The following is a 22,500-nucleotide window of genomic DNA, read 5'->3' as shown; positions in this document are numbered from 1 at the left end:
GGCAGTGAGACACAATCTGGAGCATAAAATGAGAATGCAGCCTCACCAAATCTCTTCTTTTGTACATGTGGTACACAGAGAAAACCAGCGTCAGAAGACCTGAGAGCTCTATTGGGCTGATATGCTAGCAAAAGACCTGAGAGCTCTATTGGGCTGATATGCTAGCAGAAGATCTGAGAGCTCTATTGGGCTGATATGCTAGCAGAAGACCTGAGAGCTCAAAGCCCCGCGGTGGCGTAGCGGTCTAAGCACTAGCCACTAGTGCAAGCTGCCCACCGGGGACTGGGATCGAATCCCGGACTCGCCAGACCCGGATATGGCCGAGGCACACAGGGAGCGGCATATTGAGCGGCCGCTCCAGAGGGCGGTATAGGACTATTTCCGGACAAGGATCCGTCGCGCAACAGCGCCCCCGGGGTGCCGGAATAACGGTGCTGGGCTCGAGGAGCCAGACAGCTAGTCTGCCTGGCGATCTCCTCTGGGGCTGCCGGCCACGGGGTCGTGCGGCGGATCCTACGCAATAGGCAGGGTGAAATACCAAATTGGGTGAAAAAGGGATAAAATCTGAAAAACAAATTTATAAAAAAAAAAGAAAAGAAGACCTGAGAGCTCTATTGGGCTGATATGCTAGCAAAAGACCTGAGAGCTCTATTGGGCTGATATGCTAGCAGAAGACCTGAACATATTCTGGTGCTGTGCCAGTGAGAGCTTTAGAAACAAGCAGAGATGGAACAATCCGCTATCTGGGAAACCAGATAATCACATTCATTTCACTCATTCATGTATTTATTTATTTATTTCCATCCATTTCACTTTTCCTGGGAGTTAAAATTCCTGTTTTTCAAAGAAGCCGGTTATTCCCGACCGAGTTATGTAGTAGTAGAGTATTGACGAAGTTAACATTTATATTTTAACCATTTAGCAGACGCTTTTATCCAAAGCGACTTACAGTTAGAGATTGCAGGGACAGTCTCCCTGGAGTAACTGAGGGCTGAGGGCTTTACTCAAAGGCATACGAGTGGTGGTGTTCCCAGGTGGGATTTGAACTCATGACTAGTCTCACCCACCAGTGTGTGTGTTGTTGTTGTTGTGTGTTCATACATAGTGTGTGTGTTGTGTGTTCATACATAGTGTGTGTGTGTGTGTGTTGCGTCCCAGGCGTTCATCGAGGCCGTCGCTGGGCGGATGAGGAGCTGTGTGGATGAGGACGTCTTCATCCCCATCTACCCTAAGAAGTGAGTCTGTCTCTCTTATTTACACTGATTTATTATCTCACATATCGAGTGTCCTCCCCACTGTTCTTACTTGCTGCTCAAAGAAATCTGTCTTGTTTATGTTCCAGTAATATTCAGCTGTCTGATGAAACCTGAGCTTCATGATGAATCAGAATCAGAATAATTTGTATTGCCAAGTATATTCACACATACAGGACATTGTTGCTGACTGTTCTCCAGGTTCCTAGACGACCCGTCGTCTCCACAGTGCCGGTTCAGAGACAGACAGTTCTGGACAGCAGTGAAGGTACGCCGCCCAAGCTACAGAACCACGGGGCAACACGGGTCTAACACCTGTTAACTGTCCCTCAAGGGGAAACACATCATCCTCATGATAAAACACACATATGAACAACACCAGCCGCGGGAGGGAGAGCCGCCGTCTAATGATCGCAAGGTCGGCAGATCGGCGGTTCGAGCCCCGGCCGTCTGGCCACATGTCAGCTGAAGGATCTTGAAATGTATTCTGAGCTTAACAGGAAGCCAGTGTAGAGACTCTAACAGGAAGCCAGTGTAGAGTCTCTAACAGGAAGCCAGTGGAGAGTCTCTAACAGGAAGCCAGTGTAGAGTCTAACAGGAAGCCAGTGGAGAGTCTCTAACAGGAAGCCAGTGTAGAGTCTCTAACATGAAGCCAGTGTAGAGTCTCTAACAGGAAGCCAGTGTAGAGTCTCTAAAATAGGAGACTGTTTTGTTAGCCATTGCCTTTGTTGCGTTTGTGTCTCTCAGCTCTCGGGTAACATGGTTGTGTATGTGTGTGGGTGTGTGTGTGTGTGTGTGTGTAACATGGTTGTGTGTCTCCAGCTCCTGGGTAACATGGTTGTGTGTGTGTGTGTGTGTGTGTGTGTGTGTGTGTGTAACATGGTAGTGTGTGTGTGTAACATGGTTGTGTGTGTGTAACATGGTCTCCATGGTTACAGCTCCTGGGGAACAAGGTTGTGTGTGTGTGTGTGTGTGTGTGTGTGTGTGTAACATGGTTGTGTGTGTGTAACATGGTTGTGTGTGTGTAACATGGTTGTGTGTGTGTAACATGGTTGTGTGTCTCCAGCTCCTGGGTAACATGGTTGTGTGTGTGTGTGTGTGTAACATGGTTGTGTGTGTGTGTAACATGTGTGTGTGTGTGTGTGTGTGTGTGTGTAACATGGTTGTGTGTGTGTAACATGGTTGTGTGTCTCCAGCTCCTGGGTAACATGGGTGTGTGTGTGTGTGTGTGTAACATGGTTGTGTGTGTGTGTGTGTGTGTGTGTGTAACATGGTTGTGTGTGTGTGTGTGTAACATGGTCTCCATGGTTACAGCTCCTGGGGAACATGGCTCTGTGGGACCGTGTGGTGCCTGACACGGTTCTGAAAGAGCTGATGTTGGACCGCCTCCTGAACCGCTACCTGATGATGACCCTGCTGAACCTGCCTCCTCACACCTCCACACACTGCTGCAAGAAGGTTAGAACCTCCTCACACCTCCTCACACCTCCACACACTGCTGCAAGAAGGTTAGAACCTCCTCACACCTCCTCACACTGCTGCAAGAACGTTAGAACCTCCTCACACCTCCACACACCTCCTCACACAGCTGCAAGAAGGTTAGAACCTCCTCACACCTCCTCACACCTCCACACACTGCTGCAAGAAGGTTAGAACCTCCTCACACCTCCTCACACTGCTGCAAGAACGTTAGAACCTCCTCACACCTCCACACACCTCCTCACACAGCTGCAAGAAGGTTAGAACCTCCTCACACCTCCTCACACCTCCACACACTGCTGCAAGAAGGTTAGAACCTCCTCACACCTCCTCACACTGCTGCATGAAGGTTAGAACCTCCTCACACCTCCTCACACTGCTGCATGAAGGTCTGGTCCGTGTGTGTGTGTGTGTGTGTGTGTGTGTGTGTGTGTGTGTGTGTGTTACAGATCCTTCATTACAGTATCTTCGTGTCTTTATGGAGGGCTATTTTCAAGTCTCTCTCTCTCTCTCTCCCCCTCTCTCTGTCCTTCTCTCCCTCTCCCTCCCTCTCTCTCTCTCTGTCTCTCTCTGTCCCTCTCTCTCTCCCTCTCTCTCTCCCTCCCTCTCTCTCTCTCCCTCTTTCTGTCTTTGTCTCTCCCCCCCTCACTCTCTCTCTCTCCCTCCCCCCCTCTCTCCCCCCCCTCTCTCCCCCCCCCCCCCCCCCAGGTTGTGGAGTGTTTCCCTACTTCCTGGTTCAGAGACGTGAGCTCTCCTCTCCCTCAGCTGCAGCCAATCAGCAAACACCTGCAGCAGACCGCCCGCTCCGTCTGCAAACTCCACCCTGACACCCCCCGCACACGGTAATAACCCCACCCTGACACCCCCCGCACACGGTAATAACCCCACCCTGACACCCCCCCGCACACGGTAATAACCCCACCCTGACACCCCCCGCACACGGTAATAACACCACTATTACACAGTAATAACACCACTATTACACAGTAATAACCCCACTATTACACATTAATAACACCACCCTGACACCGCTGTTTGTTGTGTTTCCTCCAGAGCGGTTGTGAGCGACATCCTGACTACCCTGGGGAACATCAAAGACTGGGACAGCGCAACAGCCGTCGCTGAGAAACACCATTATACAGACCTGCTGGACGCGCTGGACAGACCCTAACCCTCACCTGTCACCCTAACCCTAACCCTAACCCTAAGTGTGAAACACCATTACACAGACCTGCTGGACGCGCTGGACAGACCCTAACCCTCACCTGTCTGTGGATTTGTCTTGAGTTTGTGAATCATGCTGTAAAACATGTACATGTTAATGTGTTGTACATCATACAACCGTATTTGTACTTTTGAAGAATAAATATTTGGTATTTTGTCAATAGATCACTGGACTGGTCAAGTTCTTTCCCAAACTGAGTTTTCACCCCGAACATTAGTTTATTTTTTGGTGTGTGACTGGGCGTTATTAGATGTATGTGTATGTGTAACCCTTCTGTGGTGGATGTTGTATTAAGAATGCCACGGCCACACAGGACTTTGCTCTTCTGTCTTTTACTGGTATTCGGTTGTTAAGTTGTGACGTGTTTCCGGGTCCAAAGTTGGCTGAGGCGCTCTCTTCGAAATGCCTCAGTAATAATAATAATTCATTATATTTGTATAGCGCTTTTCCGAGGCTCAAAGACGCTGACAAATATGGGAAAAACGGGAAAGTGCTGTGTCCCTTGTTGTATGAATAGATCCCAGTCTAAAAAACTATTGAACTGTCATTCTACCGCTTTAGTACACTGATACTCTCGTGCTTTAGTACACTGGTACTCTGGTGCAGGGAATTTCTGGTTTGGACCCGGAAATTGCTTAACGTCACATTTGACGTCAGACTTAACAACCGAATAAGAATGACAAAAGTCATGAGGGTTCATGTAACAACTCAACTCGACAGCTCAGCATGAAGTATATGTTCTGCTCTTAAACATCAAAGGATCCCGAACATAGAAATAGAAATATAAACAGTGCCCACCTGGTATAAGAATGACAAAAGTCATGAGGGTTCATGTAACTCAACTCGACAGCTGTGTAATAAAGAATAGAGACATTGCCATAAAAATACAGAACAGAAATAAAGAAAGCGAGTGCAGAGAGCTAAGTCTAACTACGGCATCCAGAGGACGCAAACTAGCTAACGGAATGTTAGCTAGTAATCTTCGTACGGTAGCTAGCCTAGGTTTATCATAAAAATATCAGTCAAACAGAACAAATACAGCTGCTAACTGTTAAATAATATAGTGACCGTGCGCATACTCAAAATACATATAATCTCTCACTGACAAATCTATTCCAAACCATTAAACATAACATTATTCATTCAGACAGATTTCTCGCGCACCCACCTCAGCATGAAGTATATGATCATTTATACTGTTATACTGAATATCAGCACGGCTGTGATTGTCTTCTACTCGGCCTGCGGCCTCGTACCTACGACCGAATCACAGCCGTGCTGATATTCAGTATAACAGCACTCCCTCTCGTGTGATATTGCTTAACTGAGGCACGCTCGGGCGGGAAGAGGAAGGCTGCAGTTACATGCCCAACCCACCAGGTGGCTCCAAAACAATAACAAAACAACTATTTTACAGAAATCCATACATATAACACATAACAGCATTTCTAACTCTGTTACATATGGACTGGGGACCATTGGTACAGTGGACGCGACGTTTTGACTAGTCAAAATCATAGTTGCAGATATCTCAAACGTCATTATGACTAGTCCGAATTGTATTGCATGACATTGCTCATGCTAACCCTAACTAGTAACTTATATGGACTATATAACTAACAGTATTATGTTCTACGAACGGTAGAGGTATATAAAAGGTATAGGTATATAAGAGGTAGAGGTATATAAAAGGTAGAGGTATATAAGAGGTAGAGGTATATAAAAGGTAGAGGTATATAAGGGGTCAAGGTATATAAAAGGTAGAGGTATATAAGAGGTAGATGTATATAAAAGGTAGAGATATATGAAAGGTAGAGATATATAAGAGGTAGAGGTATATAAGAGGTAGAGGTATATAAGAGGTAGAGGTATATAAAAGGTATATATTTTGAAAACAACAATAGGAGATAATGAATGTTTTTTTGTTTGTTTTTTTACAATATGCTATGCATATGCTAGGCTATCTACATAATAACAGTTGTTTCTTTCCTATATAAAGGAATACTAATTTTCTCTGCTTGGCATTAAGCTCTTGAATTAACAATGGTGGGATGTTTATAATCATCATTTGAAGGGGATCTGTTTTGTTGCATTTTTCATAAAAAAATCTGTACCAATGTGAAATCACTGACAAAATAAACAAGTATGGCAAAGGAATGGTGATCAAATTAATGTAATGATAAAGATAATGACTGGTGACTATCATCAGTTGTTTCCACATGGTTTGAACAGGCTGGAGAAGGCTCTGGTAGCTGCCCTCTTCATCCTGGTCAGGAGAGAAGGTTTGCTGCTCTTTGACGGTGGAGATGCAGGAACTGTGAACGACTCTGCAAAGAAAGGCAGATGGTATTATTTGCAACATTTTTAATCGAATAGTACATGGGTCATGTTCTCAATCTTGAAAGCAGTAGTTTACTTACCTGTGTAGTAAACAGTCGGAGACGGGCTCTGAGCCTGGCACTTCAGGGACTCGTGAGGACTGCAGTCCTTGTCGGTTACTTTCTTGGAGGCCTGAATGTCAATACAGTTTATCAATACAAATACATAAATGCTTGGGTGATGATGATATGATACAAACTAAAATACTATACAAGTGTGAATATAAATGTGTAATTATGTATCAATTAGTTAAAGACTAAGGCAGTGTTATCGGTGAATGTCTTGACAGATCTACAGTATGAGGAACATACCTTTGTCTTGTTGAACCAGGTTTTAGGAGATAATAGTTTTCTCCTCCTGCTCTTCTTGACCTTCTGCACCGGCAGATCTGCCTCAACTGGCAGGGACGATGGAACGACGCCCCCTGTAGCCTGCGCTGTACCACAGGCATGAAGAAGCTCCTTTGTCATGGAAGCGACCAACGCATCGACAACGGACGGGTCTTCAGACTCCACAGCCGTCTCCAGTCCTTCCTGGCCACCGAACTCTCGCACCACCTCGCTGTTGATGTTCCTGTACATCTTCTGGATCTTCAGACCCTGAGGAAAGGCCTGGGTCTGTGGGAGGCCTGACGCCGAGCAGAAGTCTGAGAGGACCCTCGCTGCGACGCCACTGCACCGTTCACCTGCGTGGGAGACTCTCTCAGACGTGGTGGGGCACGTATCCATGAGCAGTTTGATACTCAGCATTTGCACCAAGCTGCGAAAATCATCCCGGTCCACGTTGGTCGTGGCGACTTGACCGTGTTCAAGCGTGATCTCTGGGTTCACGTGACGACGCAGGGGCGGAAGTCTGTTAGGTCGGGCTAGGATCTCGCCTGTTCTGTTCCTGTCCTTCACCCGATCCAACACTCCGTGAACGATATCGCTCGTCGCCAAGCTTATGCCTGACTTAACGGACGATTTGGCTGAATTCTGGATAATTGTGTTCCTGACGATAGGACACCCAGAATCTGGCACTTCATCAGGGATTGGAGTGCCAGGTAAGTTGAACATCCATTCTGGCTGCCTAGCCTTCGAGAAGGAGCATGGCGAGGGCTCACTGTTGGTGTCCTTCACCCGATCTAACACTCCTTGAACAATATCACTCGTCGCCGAGCTTATGCCTGACTCGACGGACGATTTGGCTGCAGCCCGGCTCTTGACGACACTGACACTTGAGCCGATAGAAAGCACGTCCAACATCTGGCTTGTAATCACCTTGGGGAAGACTGTTTCATTATCGTCTGACTCAAGTCCTGAGTCCTGGATAACGGTGTGGCTTACGATAGGAGATAGTCTCAACGTCTCATTGGGGGTATAAGAGCCAGGTAAGTTGAACCATGCGTAAGATCCGGCCTTTGAGGAGCACCTTGACTGGGAGAAGCAGGGCGAGGGCTCTCGTGCATTCAGGGTGTCAGCAGCGCCCCTACAGCTCGCTGTGCCGGTGTCCTCCATAGTAGTAGCGTCTTCTTCCACATCAGCTCTGACACTGCTCTGGTCGTAGGTTAAATCAGCTGTTAAGTCATCGTGTTGACTGGTTGATCTGTCCAGCTGAACGGATCCTTGCTGTTTGAGGAACCCCTTGATCCTACTCTGCACACTGTGGTACATACTGAAGGCAACAGCCCAGATCTTCCTTTCTGACACCTGCTGAGCTCCAGTCTCACCAATCATGTTGGCTGATGAGATGGGCTGACTGAGCTCCTGGATGTCTGCCACTATGCTCTCTACAACATCAGTGACAGTATGGGCAGACAGGGAGCCTTCCCCCAGCATGCTAGGGGATTCACAGAGGATTCCACTCACACCTTGGACAGCTTGGGAATGAAACTCCTGACTCCTGAGTTTTTGGAGGCTCTGGGTGGAGAGAGAGCGGAAAGACCCGACATCTTTGTTAGATATGATGCCGCCATCTGGATTCAGTGAGGAAATTGGCACACGATAATCTTGAGATTCAGCTGGTGATGGTGACCTTGACACGTCCCCCTGACAAGACAGGACTCCACCTACAAACTGGGAGGCCACAAGTGATTCTTCAGATCTTCCCACAGTGGAGGAACACTGTTCCGTTGACATTTCATCGTTGTATGTATTTAGGAGAGTTGAAATGACGTCTTTGGTGGAAGTTGTCCACCATCTACGTCCAGATGGCTCCATAAATGTTTGACGAGAAACGTTTTGTATTTTAAGTTTCCTCTTATTGGCAAAGTCCTTTAGTTTGTTCTGGACTTTGTTATATAAACGAACAGAACCAGACCGGATCCTTCTCTCTAGCGTCTGAGCATTTTCCTGCTCTCCCTCTGTGGGTTCAGTCATGATCTTCAAGTCCGTAATGAAGACCTCAACGATTCCAGACGCTGCAGAATTAGCACGATGGTGCTCAATGGTGCGCTGGTCCACCTGGTCGCTATCAGAACTGGAGGCACTGGTCCACTCAGAACTGGAGGCCTCCATTGGAGAAGCAACCTGTTCACCAGTTAAGCTGCTGTTGGACTTAACTAGATATTCACTCACTGCGTGAGTGGCCTTTTCCTTAAACGTGATGTTTTTCATGTCAAAGCTACAGGTTGAAAATGTGCTTTCTGACTTGAGGCTGCAGGGGGAACCAGTTTCACTATCTTGGCTGCTCTTGGACCTGCTGCTCTTCACCAATCCGTCAATCCACCAATCCATCGAACCACCTACGATCCTCATCTTCTCAGTCAGGGACTCTATCAAATCATGATCACTCCCATCAAGATGACTCTCCATTACACCAGAGATGGTGGCCATGACTCGCCCTGTAAGACACCGGCTCCCTTGCTCGACTTCCGCCTCACCAACAAGGGCGGTTTCCTCTCCAGCTGAAGTCTGTCCCGGGGCGGTTGTCTTCAGCACGGCGTCAACCTCGCTCATCAGCTCCTCGGGGGTCGGGGAGCGCGAGGCTTCCCCTCTGGCTGACGTCACTGGGGAGGTGTGAGTTGAGGATAGGCTCTGAATGGCCACCGATGTGACTGACTCAACTCTTTTGACCACTCCGGCCATCAAGGCATCAGTGAGACTGGGAGAGGAACGTCCAGATGAACCCCTGGCCAGGTCTGTAAGAGACGCCTGCAGGCTGCTGTGGAGGCTGGCGAAGAGGCTCTCCTCTGACACACCTGTGAGAAGCTCAAGGCGGGTCCTGAAACATAACACAGACATCCTCAAAGTCTGACTTCAACTATTTAGATCCATTCAGAAGGTATGAGAGTGTTAGATTTTCTTTTTTTGTTAGAGCATTGGGTAACCCTTATTGTTTTTTATTTTCTTTTTATTGTCAATGGTCATTGGTTACAACAATCGTCATTACATTCAACATATCACAATCAACTCAGTTCCTATGACCAAAGTCTTTTTTTTAAAAATATTAAGTAAAGTAAAGATAAAACAAAACAAAACAAAAACAAACAAAGAAAAAAGAAAAGCAATAGCGAGTGAACTTTGGGAGCTTTCATCTTACATATGATAGATTAGAATAGAAAATGATTCAAGAAAATAAACACAATTACATCACCCTCTCATGTTCTTTTAACAGTTCAACAGAAATCTGACCTTACAGGTTTAACATATCCAGTCCATTTCCCTAACCTTCATCCCCATCATCTTCCTCAATGTATAAATCCACACCCCTTGTAAATGATTGGCCTAGACCTCACCCGAGGGCGGACTTGTTACCTGAAGGGACCTGAGGGCATATATACTGAAATGTAATGAATGAACGACACTTTGCGAGAAACTTTGACCGTTCAGATCCGTCTGACGAACCTGTAAACTTTCTCCTTCTATAGAGGAAAACATTAAATGTCTTTTTCTTATACATTTTGAAACGAAGCAGGCTGCCTTTCTTTAATTGCACTAACAGTCCAGATCCGATAGAACTTTTCTACCTGAATTCTAAGGGAGTATGACATCTTTTCCATTACATATATATCATGAATTATATCTATCCATTCATCCACTGTAGGTATACGTCTGGCTTTAACCATTTTCTTGTGATAGCCTTTTTACTTGCTACCAGAAGTATCAATATCAATTTTCTGTCGCTATTGTCCCAATTTTCGAATGAGATGTTTCCCAGGTATAAGGTGTCCCATTTGAAGGGGATGTTAATTTCAAAAATAACTTCCAGATTATTGTGTATCTCCTGCCAAAATGGGACTAGAATTGGGCATTCCCAGAATACATGGTAGTGATTGGCTTCATTCAGTCCACAGGATCTCCAACACCCTACACCCGTCCCCTGGTGTCGTTTTTGTAGTGGGGTGATAAAAAACCTTGTAAGGTTTTTCCAACAAAATTCTCGCCACGTATTTGAGCATGTTGTTTCCCATTGTAGTTTACATAATCTGTCCCAATCCTCCCCAGAAATAGTAAAATTACCCTCTTTCTCCCATTTCTCTTTAATATTGTATTGACTGTTTTGAGATTGATCTGGCGGAAGCCATTGTATAGTCTAGATACCACCTTGTTACATATCAATGATTTGCTTGCTGATGTAAATACTTCCATAATTCCTGTTACCCCCTCTTCTGATACTCCCCCTAAATTCTGATTGAAATGGTGTCGGACCTGGAGATACCTATAGAAATCATTTTGTTCCAAACCATGCTTTCTCTGTAGCGATTCAATGCTCTGAAATGTTCCCTTGTGGACAAAAATTAAATAGTTCGAAAGGCCTTTTTCAACCCAGACTTTAAATCTAGCATCTGTTTTGTTTGGAGGGAAGTCTGTGTCATATGCACACCATCTTAGCATTTTAAGTGAGTCTCTTATCTACCCAAATCTTCAAAGCCACGTTAATCCAGGGATTATTTTTATTTGTCATGTTGTTTATTAATTCACTATCTGCAACTATCGCTGCTATTTGAACCCCTTCTGTCATTGCACTCTCAATTTCCTTCCATCTTGTAGAGTATGATGGAGTACACCAACACACTACAGGCCTTAATTGAGCTGCGCAATAGTATTCTCGTAAGCAAGGAAGGCCAAATCTCCCGTTTTCTTTTCTTAACTGTAGAGTTTTGTATCTGATTCTGTTTTTTTTTCCCTTGCCATAGATATCTAGATATTAATTTGTCCCATTCTATAAATTGCTTAGCAGGTATCTCCACTGGAAGAGTCTGGAATAAATACAGTAACCTTGGTAGGATGTTCATCTTAACAGACTCCACCCTGGAGCTCAAACTCAAGAAGGGAATGAGACTCCACTGTAGTACATCTGATTTTAGTTTTACATTCAAAGGGCCATAATTAAGATCAGATAATTTTGAGACATCTTTTGGCAGGTTAACACCTAGGTATTTTATTGAATCTGCATCCCATTTCAGGTTATATTTCCCTCTAATATGATTGGGTGGGTCATAGTTAAGTGTAAGTACCTGGGTTTTCTGAATATTTAGTTTGTAGCCTGAAAGTGTCCCATATTCCTCTAATAAACCCATCAATTTTGGGATTGTCTGTGTGGGCTGTGTTAGATATACCAGGACTTCATCCGCAAAAAGACCAAGTTTATGCTCACCAGCTGCCATGTCTATTCCCTTAATTTAAAAATGTTGCCTTATCCATTGGCTCAAAGGCTCAATAAAAAGGCTGAATAGGAGTGGGGAGGCGGGACATCCCTGCCTGGATCCACGTTCCAGAGTGAAGGATCCCGATAGGTCACCATTAATTTTGATCCTTGCGGATGGGCTATCATATAATGCTTGGAAAGTTGCAATAATAGACTCATGAATCTCAATAGTACCTTGTATAAAAAGTTCCACCTAACTGAATCGAAAGCTTTCTCTGCGTCCAAACTTACAAGAGCTGCCTCTATTCCGTGTTGTGTGATATGTCTGATAATGTGTAATGACCTTCTAATGTTGTCTTGTGTTTGCCTTTGTCTAATGAATCCTGTCTTATCTAAATGAATGAGTTTAGGTAGGATCTTATCTATTCTTCTGGATAATATTGATGTAAACAGTCGATAATCGAGGTTGAGCACACTGATAGGGCAGTAGCTATTACATTCTAGTTTGTCTTTCCCTTCCTTCGGTATGACTGAAATTATTGCTTCCCTCCACGAGGGTGGAATTTCCCTTTTCTGTAGTACCCAATTAAATGCCCTCAGTAATGTTGGAGCTAATTGTTCTCTAAATTATCTGTACCATTCAGCAGTGAAACCATCTGAACCCGGGGATTTGTTTGCCTTCAATCTCGAAATTGCTGATTGTAAATCCTCTATTGTTATTTCGGCTACCAAGTCTTTATTTTGTTCATTAGTGACAGAGGGTAAATCAAGAGAGGCTAGGAATGACTCAATCTGTAGGTTGTTATCCACTTGTGGTTGGGAATATAGTGTTTTATAGAACTTTTCGAAACTCTGTTGAATTTTGTCTAGCTTACACTCTATCGCTCCGGATTCGGGGTTCCTTATTTTATAGATTGCATTATCTGCTTGTTGTTTTCTTAGTCTATATGATAGGACTTTCAATGATTTCCCACCTACTTCATAGTATCTTTGTTTTGTAAATAATCGGGTTTTTTGTATGTCCTGATTGCCTATTTCATTTATCTCGTTCCTTATGTCTTTCATTTCTTGTTTCACCCTGTTATCCAAATTGTTACTGTGTTGTCTTTGTAGATGTTTTAATTTCATTTCCAGGTCATGCAGTCTTTGTCCTCTAAGTTTTTTTATAAGTGAAGTAGTGGCGATGATGTTACCCCTCATTACTGCTTTAAGTGCATCCCAGAGCATTATTATTACTATTATTATTATTATTATTATTATTATTATTATCATCAATATTATTATTATTACTACTATTCAGGGTATATACAAGAATCTTGAGGTTAATTTCAATACCTTTCTAAGACTTTTTAAAGACCTTGTCAATATTTTTCCAGACCTCACCGCCACTTCGAGCTGTAACCGTTGACATCAGTGACACCTTTAACTTAACAGTTTTAGTTTGCAATAGACTAGACCACTATCATACAACAACATTTCCGGTTCATCTTAGTTTTTTTTATAAAACTAATAAATTCATAAACTTTTACTAAATGTTTTTAGGACTCAAACTCTTTGGACAGAGTCTAATTCAGAAAAATACCTACAAAATTCAAGACCTCATAAAATCGTGATAAGACTTTTTAATACTTATTAAGGGTCTTGATTTTCCCAAAATTGATTTATCAACTTTGAATACTTTTCAAGACACCGCGGATACCCTGCTATTATTATTATTAATAATATTAATATTAATATTATTATTATTATTACTACTATAATAATAATTATTATTATTATTGTTATAATAATAATTATCATTATTACCATTATCATTATTATTATTATTATTATTATCATTATTATTATTATCATTATTATTATTATTACTACTACTATTATTATTATTATTATTATCATTATTATTATTATTACTATTATTATTATTATTATTATTATTATTAATAATAATAATAACAAGTCCAAACCTCCCAGGAACCAGGAAGAATATTCTAGAACATACCTCAGTCTTGGCTTGTCGTGGCTCGTCTGTCTTGAAGCTGATGAGGGTCTCGTTGAGGTCGTTGAGGTTGGAGAGGTCGTTGAGGTTGGAGAGGTCGGAGAGGTCGTTGAGGTCGCGCCAGGCCTCTTGATCCCCAGGACCTGGCAGAGGCCTGGCAGGATGGTGGCCATGACTCGCCCTGTAAGACACCGTGCTTGCTCGACTTCCGCCTCACCAACGAGGGTGGTTTCCTCTCCAGCTGACGTTTGTCCTGGGGCGGTTGTCTTCAGCACGGCGTCAACCTCGCTCCTCAGCTCCTCAGGGGTCCGGGAGCGCGAGGCTTCCCCTCTGGCTGACGTCACTGGGGAGGTGTGAGTTGAGGACGGGCGTCCAGATGAACCCCTGGCCAGGTCTGTAAGAGACCCCTGTAGACTGCCGGGGGGGCTGGAGAAGAGGCTCTCCTCTGACACACCTGTGGAGGACCTCCCACTACCGCTGCTCTTGGGAAACTCCGCCTTATCAAACAGAACCACTAGAGAGTGGGAGGAGTCAACCTTGTGGCTGGTCTGGCCTGAAGCTGATGAGGCTCTCGTTGACGTCTGAGAGGTCGCACCGTGCCCTTTGACCCCCAGGGCCTGGTAGAGGTCTGGCAGGACGAGCTTCATCACAGACTCTGACAGGAGCTGAATGATCCTCAGACACAGGCTGGCCAGCTGTGCTTTTATCTCCTGTGTTCCACAGAGAAGATAAGGGATGTTTAAGCAATATCACACGAGAGGGAGTGCTGTTATACTGAATATAAGCACGGCTGTGATTCGGTCGTAGGTACGAGGCCGCTGGCCGAGTAGAAGACAATCAGAGCCGTGCTGAAGGCGCCGGCCGGCCCACTCACTGGGAGCAATTTGGGGGTTCAGTGTCTTGCCCAAGGACACTTCGACATGTGGCCAGCCGGGGCTCGAACCGCCGATCTGCCAACCTTGCGATTATTAGACGGCGGCTCTACCTCCTGCGCCACAACCCCCCCTACTGGACAGAAGAAGAAGTTACCAAACATAAAGCAGAGTCGTACTGATCTGCTGAGTTACATCTCAGTAAGAATCTTACCGGGTCAAAGTCGCCATCGCGGATCGTGTTCCACTTCCTGAAAACAATATAGTAAGATGTTGTAAGTGATAGTCCACAAAGATGAACAGTCAATCAATGTAGTTTCAAATATGATCGTATGCAGTGGTGTAGTCTAGTTTTTTCTAGTGGGTATACTGTGATTTTTCCCAGCCTCATATCGTTCATTTCGGAACGCCCAAAAAATAAATCTGCGCTTCCTGTCTAACGTTAGCCTATATATATCTAAATTAAATGTTAGAAGGCTGATCTGTGCATGATAGTGCTGCATTTTGATATATTTCATTTCGCATCTCCCCCCTTTGATGGTATATGACGCTATAGTCAGTCCCAATGGTCCAAAATTCAAGCGCTTCGTAACACAGACGGTGTTCTGTCACAAGTTCTGTCACAAAACGCCATTACGTATCCTCACACATTTTTAAGTGGGTATATGGAAATCCTTGGCTTTCCTAGTGGGTATACGGCATAGTCCTGCGTATCACCTAGACTACACCACTGGTCGTATGTGGGGGACTGATGGGACCAAAGGAGAGAGAAAGGAGGGAGAACATACTCCTGAGTGATGCTCCTCAGGAAGTCGATGATCAGTGAATGATACGACTCCTGATCTTCATCCCTGCTGGAACCCATGCCGCTGAGATTCCTCCTCTGCTGACAGAAGTTAATTCAATTACACAGAGTCACAGAGTCTGAATACATCTAGTCTGAGCTACACACAGGCTACAGGCTACAGGCTACAGTTCTATACCACATCCTTGTAGCTATCCATCCACATCATTAAGTTAAATGCTCACACTAATGGGATGAGATTATTATTAACACCGTGTTTAAAAGCCTTGACAGACTAACCGTCTCATTTGCAGTTTCAGAGGGAAGGGGGTCTTCCCCCCCGCAGACAGGCAGGTCTGAAGACTCCGACTGGCTGCTACGATCATAAACACAAGAGAGGTAGAGAGACTGCCTGCTACGATCATAAACACAGGAGAGGTAGAGAGACTGGCTGCTATGATCATAAACACAGGAGAGGTAGAGACACATGAACCAGAGTAGGACTGCCTGCTACGATCATAAACACAGGAGAGGTAGAGAGACATCAACCAGAGTAGGACTGCCTGCTACAATCATAAACACAGGAGAGGTAGAGACACGTGAAGCAGAGTAGGACTGCCTGCTACGATCATAAACAGAGAGAGGTAGAGAGACTGGCTGCTATGGTCATAAACAGGGGAGCGATAGAGGAGAAAACAGAGGAGAGGTAGAGACACATCAACCAGAATAACAGTATCTGACCGCACTCACCTAATAATAATAATAATAATAATAATAATAATATCTTGGTTTTATATAGCGCCTTTCACAAACCCAAGGACGCTTTACAGATTTTACGGACAGAAAGTCAGACAGACACAACAGAAAAAACAAGAAGACAGCGACAGAACTAAACTAGGGGCCAAAGGCCTTGGTTAACAGCTGAACTAGACTAGGGGCCAGAGCCTTGGTGAACAGCTGAACTAGGGGCTAGAGGCCTTGGTGAACAGCTGAACTAGGGGCCAGAGGCCTTGGTGAACAGCTGAACTAGACTAGGGGCCAGAGGCCTTGGTGAACAGCTGAACTAGGGGCCTTGGTGAACAGCTGAACTAGGGGCTAGAGGCCTTGGTGAACAGCTGAACTAGACTAGGGGCCAGAGGCCTTGGTGAACAGCTAAACTAGGGGCCAGAGGTCTTGGTGAACAGCTGAACTAGACTAGGGGCCAGAGGCCTTGGTGAACAGATGGGTTCTGAGGGCTGATTTGGACTCATCTTACAGCCTCATTCTAGGGGGACAATCTGGATGTGCAATAATGGGTCAAATGAGAACAAAGTCGGCCATCTTTACCGTAATATTTCTGATAGACTAAAGGAGAGATATGCCAGGGGGAATTTTAGATACTGCAAGTAGCGTCTCCATGACAGGCTAACTAACTTTGACACTGTTTACTTAAACTCTGGTCGAAGCATCAAAGTGCTCCAATCATTATATAATCATCATTTAATGATTTAGTCATTTAAAGGCGATATTAAAAAGATGGGTTTTTAGTCTTGACTTGAACATATGTGCTGAGGTTGCATCCCTAATGTAAACTGGCAGTGAGACACAATCTGGGTGCATAAAATGAGAATGCAGCCTCACCAAATCTCTTCTTTTGTACATGTGGTACACAGAGAAAACCAGCGTCAGAAGACCTGAGAGCTCTATTGGGCTGATATGCTAGCAAAAGACCTGAGAGCTCTATTGGACTGATATGCTAGCAGAAGACCTGAGAGCTCTATTGGGCTGATATGCTAGCAGAAGACCTGAGAGCTCTATTGGGCTGATATGCTAGCAGAAGACCTGAGAACTCTATTGGGCTGATATGCTAGCAGAAGACCTGAGAGCTCTATTGGGCTGATATGCTAGCAAAAGGTCTTTCAGATATTCTGGTGCTGTGCCAGTGAGAGCTTTAGAAACAAGCAGAAGGATCTTGAAATCTATTCTGAACTTAACAGGAAGCCAGTGTAGAGTTTCTAAAATAGGAGTTATGAGCTTGTCTGCTTGTAACGGCCTTACCTGACTGTTCTCCTTGGGGAGGACCTCTTCTTGGACCTCTTCTTGGGCTGCAAAAAAGGAGGTAAATAAAAGGTTGTTAAGGTTGAAGTAGCTAATCCCCCAAGTCAGTTTTAACACAGCTTTGATACACTGATTCTACAAGTTTCTAAGATGTCTGTTTTTAAGACACTTATCACACAAATAAAAAGCTTCTTCAGAATAAGCTGAAACAGAACATGTTCAAACCTTGTTAATTTTTTCCATTAATCATTAACTCGGTCTGAGTTAACGTCAAAACGCATCGAAATATATTTCTGACTGACATCCCCCAGGCTTCGTCACCAAATAGCATGCCTTGGTGATGTCATCCTTCATGACATCACAAACACATTCCCTCCCCCAAAACAAGTGTTGCCATAACCACGCCCCCTAACAATAGCCACGCCCCTAACCATAACCACTATACAAATAAAGGTTATTATTATTATTATTATAATTATTGCTATTATTATTATTATAATTATTATAATTATTATTAATATATAATCATCACAAGAAGTAGGTGGGCGGAGTTCCACATCCCACTGTATCCATGTCAGGTGTCTGTCTCCATGGTAACAGGTCAACGGAAGCATAAACACATGCTAAATGCTAACGTAGCTGCGCGCTGGTCTGACTGTCCAGCCAGACAAAGTTGATTGACAGCTCAGCTATAATGAACCAGTTTCAACAGCTGATAAATGACTGTCTTATTGACACCAAACATGTGGACAGCGCAGCCATACTGCTGGCGAAGAATGCGACGGTGTCAGCAGCCTCGGCAGGGTTTCAGGTAACAGTGTAATAATAATAATAATAATAATAATAATAATAATAATAATAATAATAATAATAATAATAATAATAATAATAATAATAATAATATTCAATTGGGGTGATCTTGGGCTGATATGCTAGCTAAAGACCTGAGAGCTCTATGCTAGCAACATGCTAGTGAGACTGCAGTGTAGTATTTCTACCTTCAAAAATGATGGCTAGGACGTCGGTTTATAAAGCGGGAGGTTCTTTATATTTAAACAATCAGTTTGTATACACTTTCATCACTTTCAAACAATAAACCAGCTATTAGATAATATTCACTCTCAATCTGGACGTTTCAAATAAACTGTCTACTTCTATGACGTCTGGCCGCAAGGCCTTCTGGGACCTGCAGTTCTACTTCTTCTTAGCCAATACAGCAGAAATGTACTTATTTTTAACTCTCTTAACGATAAATAATAACTCTTTTAACTGTCAATCAATTATGTAACATGTTAATCAATTATGTAACATATTAATCAATCATGTAACATATTAAGTTAATCATGTAACCTATAAATCAATTATGTAACCCATAAATCTAAATCATGTAACCTATAAAGTTACAACAAAACAGATCTGTTCTGCAGCTCACGAACCACAGAGTCTCTGCAGCTTGTAGTACTACTACTACTACTACTACTACTACTACTACTACTACTACTACTACTACTACTACTACTACTACTACTACTACTACTAGTCTACTACTACTACTACTACTACTACTTCTACTACTATTACTACTACTACTACTACTACTACTACTACTACTACTACTACTACTACTACTACTTCTACTACTATTACTACTACTACTGTTACTACTACTACTATTACTACTACTACTGTTACTACTACTACTACTACTACTACTACTGCTGCTGCTACTACTACTACTACTACTACTACTACTACTACTACTACTACTACTACTTCTACTACTACTACTACTACTACTACTACTACTACTACTACTACTAATAATAATAATAATAATAATAATACTACTACTACTAATAATAATAGTAACCTGTTATTGAAGTCTGGTCTGTCACTGAGTCTCAGATGAATGTATGGTGCTACTTCTAGATAAAACTGTTCAAATGTAATACTTACTTACTACAGATTCTTCCGGATCAAGTCCAGATGTTCATCGACTCCTTCAAGCACGTGACGTCGACCAGAGAGCGTGGCTTCTCCTTCCAGGACAAGGCTTACACCTGCGTCAGAGCCGACCGCAACTCCATATACTCCAAATGCGTCAGTAATAATAATAATAATAATAATAACCTTTATTTGTATAGCACTTGTCCTGTTAACGTTGCAGCTCAAAGTGCTCCAATCATTATAGAATCATCATTTAATTATTTAGTCATTTAAAGGCAATATTAAAAAGATGGGTTTTTAGTCTTGACTTGAACATATTTGCTGAGGTTGCATCCCTAATGTAAACTGGCAGTGAGACACAATCTGGAGCCTAAAATGAGAATGCATCCTCACCAAATCTCTTCTTATGTACATGTGGTACACAGAGAAAACCAGCGTCAGAAGACCTGAGAGCTCTATTGGGCTGATATGCTAGCAGAAGACCTGAGAGCTCTATTGGGCTGATATGCTAGCAAAAGGTCTTTCAGATATTCTGATGCTGTAGAGCCGTAACAAACCTTTATATGAACATTATTACATTCTTCTGTTATTACCAATTATCCACCGGCAGCGTTGGAGGTGTGGTCTAACCAACACGTGTTCTGACAGGGTTCACACGGCCTGATCCTGGTGAGGACTGGCCTGTACATCCTAGTGGCCACATACAACGACAGCATGTACCCTGGGGTGTGTGTGGAGGCTGTAGAGAAGCTAGGTAAGGCAGCATGTACCCTGGGGTGTGTGTGGAGGCTGTAGAGAAGCTAGGTAAGCCGGTGATGTTGATCCATCTTCTGTAGCCGTCTGAGATGACAGAAATAGATTGTGAGATGATGAATGACTCAGTGAATTGTGAATATTATTATTAACCCAGAAAATTATGTGCTTTTTCAGGGGAATACCTCAAAGAAAAGGGGAAGTGATGGAAAAGAAGAAACTGATGATGATGATAAGACAATTCAAGCTGTCTGTCTGTCACCTGATAGTGTTTGTGTGTCATGTAAATGACTTGCAATACAAACGTGGAAATGTGAGGAATGTAGGTTGAGATTTGTATGAAATTCATTCATGTTTGTATGCAAGGTTGTAGAAGTGTGGCAGGGGTGTATTTCCTTATTCTGATAAGTCTCGTGAGATTCATCAAAAATAAGCCTGGATTTTCCTTTAGAGACGTTGATGGAATACCTCCCTGGTGTAGAATGTCTATACTGTGTAAATAACAATAACTTACAAACCAGGTCAGAGGGAATCCGCTGCAACCAGTCACACTGAAACTCAATGTCGACTGTTGGATTATCTTCCATCTTCTTAAGTATAGATTTAATTTTCTTAAACAGTGTGTGACTGTTCTCAAACCTGCTATCTGTTGAATAAACTCGGTGTCTGGTGTAGGAAGTGTAACTCTATGTATAAAGGTTTATGAATGATTAAGATTATTACTTATGTAATAAAGGTGTTTAGCTATCTTGAATTCAGTGTAAGTAGGCAAAAAGACTTTGGACCATCGCTCCACGTTTATTCACATCAGAACCCAAACATGTCTGTCTGTCTGTCTGCCAGGCAGCAAGGACGACGCTAATCCCAGCGATGCACATTCACTCACATTCCCTCATCCCTGCAACGTGTGGATCTGGTTACTGGAAAACATTTTTTTTTCTCCCAAACCACCATTTAACTTAGTGCTTTATTCCTTTGAAACAAGGTCTCAGAAAGTGTGCTTGGATGCAATTAGTTTAAACTCGAGCAAAAAAACCTGGTCTGATTTAAACAGAAAAAAACATAATAGTACAGCCGCATCCACAATGTACCATATTAAAGAACACCAACACACACACCCACACACAGGAAGAGGAAGAGAGTTATGGGGGTTTCTATGGATATGTAGTTTTTTCTACTGTTAATGAGACGTGACACGAACTGCAAACCAGCACGGTTAGCGTAGTTACGGATGCTACAGATGCGTTCAGAGCCTCTGCTGTCACACTGGGGGGTAAGCAGAGGGGGGTGGGGACAAGTGCTGATGACCTGGGGTTAGGGGTCAGGGATCAGGGGTCTTTAGAGGACAGAGAAGTGGATGCCGTGTTTGTTGAGTCGGTCGATCAGCGTGGTCTTGGCGAAGGCTGCCCCGGGAGTGTACACACCCCCCCTACAGAGAGAGAGAGACAGGGGTCAATACTGGGGGGGGGGGTGTGTGTGTGTGTGTGAGTGAGAGAGAGTGTGTGTGTGTGTGTGTGAGTGTGTGAGTGAGTGAGTGAGTGTTCATTCGTATGTGTGTGTGTGTGTGTGAGAGCTCACTTCTTGGGCATGGAGTTGGGCTCGTTCAGGATGGTGAGGGCAGCCTGCACCATGGCGATGGGCGTGGCCACATACCCCGCCTCTGTAACAGCAGAGAGACAGTCAACATGTTGTTGTCTAGCTACAGCTAGTTAGCTAGCTCTATAACACGTAGCCCGCCTCTGTAGAGAGACAGTCAACATGTTGTTGTCTAGCTACAGCTAGCTAGCTCTATAACATGTAGCCCGCCTCTGTAGAGACCAGGGGCCTATTCCACGAAGGTCGATTATCTTCTAATCCGCGATAAAGTTCTAATCGGTGATAATTTTATCTTGCGTTCGGGTCCATCAATGTGGCTCAAATAATTCACTGTTTGGTTGCTATGCAACATAGTCTCCCGAGTTATTCTGGTCGCGAGCAGGCTAAGAGGCTGGCTAAGGTAATGCGTGCGTCAAAAAAGGCTCACAGGCGGAAACTACGTACATCCCGAACGACAGTTCCTCAAGTGTCTTTTAGGAAATATTAGTTCCCACTTCACACGAGATAGATAGTTTGATCATTTGAAAGTGTGATCGATCGATAGATAGATAGTTTGATTGTGTGATAGATAACCTGATATTTTGAAAGTGTGATAGATAGATCGATAG

General features: G+C 43.7%; 3 protein-coding genes across 3 annotated transcripts in view; 2 read left to right on the top strand and 1 right to left on the bottom strand.

The window, feature by feature from the left end:
* The window catches only part of gcfc2 (GC-rich sequence DNA-binding factor 2), a gene marked incomplete at its 5' end in the record, with an annotated part of 23,380 nt that extends 19,393 nt beyond the window's left edge, over nucleotides 1-3,987 (top strand). Inside the window, 5 exons of the mRNA XM_080527561.1 lie at nucleotides 1,159-1,235; nucleotides 1,455-1,521; nucleotides 2,568-2,711; nucleotides 3,441-3,574; nucleotides 3,786-3,987. Coding sequence (XP_080383687.1) covers nucleotides 1,159-1,235; nucleotides 1,455-1,521; nucleotides 2,568-2,711; nucleotides 3,441-3,574; nucleotides 3,786-3,903 — 540 coding nt within the window. The 3' untranslated portion in view covers nucleotides 3,904-3,987. The remainder of the gene's footprint in view (nucleotides 1-1,158; nucleotides 1,236-1,454; nucleotides 1,522-2,567; nucleotides 2,712-3,440; nucleotides 3,575-3,785) is intronic.
* Nucleotides 3,988-18,290: 14,303 nt separating this feature from the next.
* Nucleotides 18,291-20,502, top strand: pfn4 (profilin family member 4; the record flags this gene model as incomplete). The annotated part of the gene is made up of 4 exons (XM_080527560.1): nucleotides 18,291-18,407; nucleotides 19,562-19,696; nucleotides 20,192-20,297; nucleotides 20,474-20,502. 4 exons carry the CDS (start codon nucleotides 18,291-18,293, stop codon nucleotides 20,500-20,502), a joined length of 387 nt encoding a protein of 128 aa, XP_080383686.1.
* Nucleotides 20,503-21,083: 581 nt separating this feature from the next.
* The window catches only part of LOC308153357 (saccharopine dehydrogenase-like oxidoreductase), a 15,091-nt gene continuing 13,674 nt past the window's right edge, over nucleotides 21,084-22,500 (bottom strand). Inside the window, exons 11-12 of the mRNA XM_080526462.1 lie at nucleotides 21,875-21,956; nucleotides 21,084-21,725 (exon numbers count right to left, since the gene is read on the bottom strand). Of these exons, the coding sequence (XP_080382588.1) occupies nucleotides 21,635-21,725; nucleotides 21,875-21,956 (173 nt within the window). The 3' untranslated portion in view covers nucleotides 21,084-21,634. The remainder of the gene's footprint in view (nucleotides 21,726-21,874; nucleotides 21,957-22,500) is intronic.

Source organism: Nansenia antarctica (assembly GCF_963989245.1).
Source record: "Nansenia antarctica genome assembly, chromosome: 3".
Lineage (NCBI taxonomy): Eukaryota > Metazoa > Chordata > Actinopteri > Argentiniformes > Microstomatidae > Nansenia > Nansenia antarctica.
The sequence above is the reverse complement of the archived record's forward strand: the minus strand, read 5'-3'. Positions and strand labels throughout refer to the sequence as shown.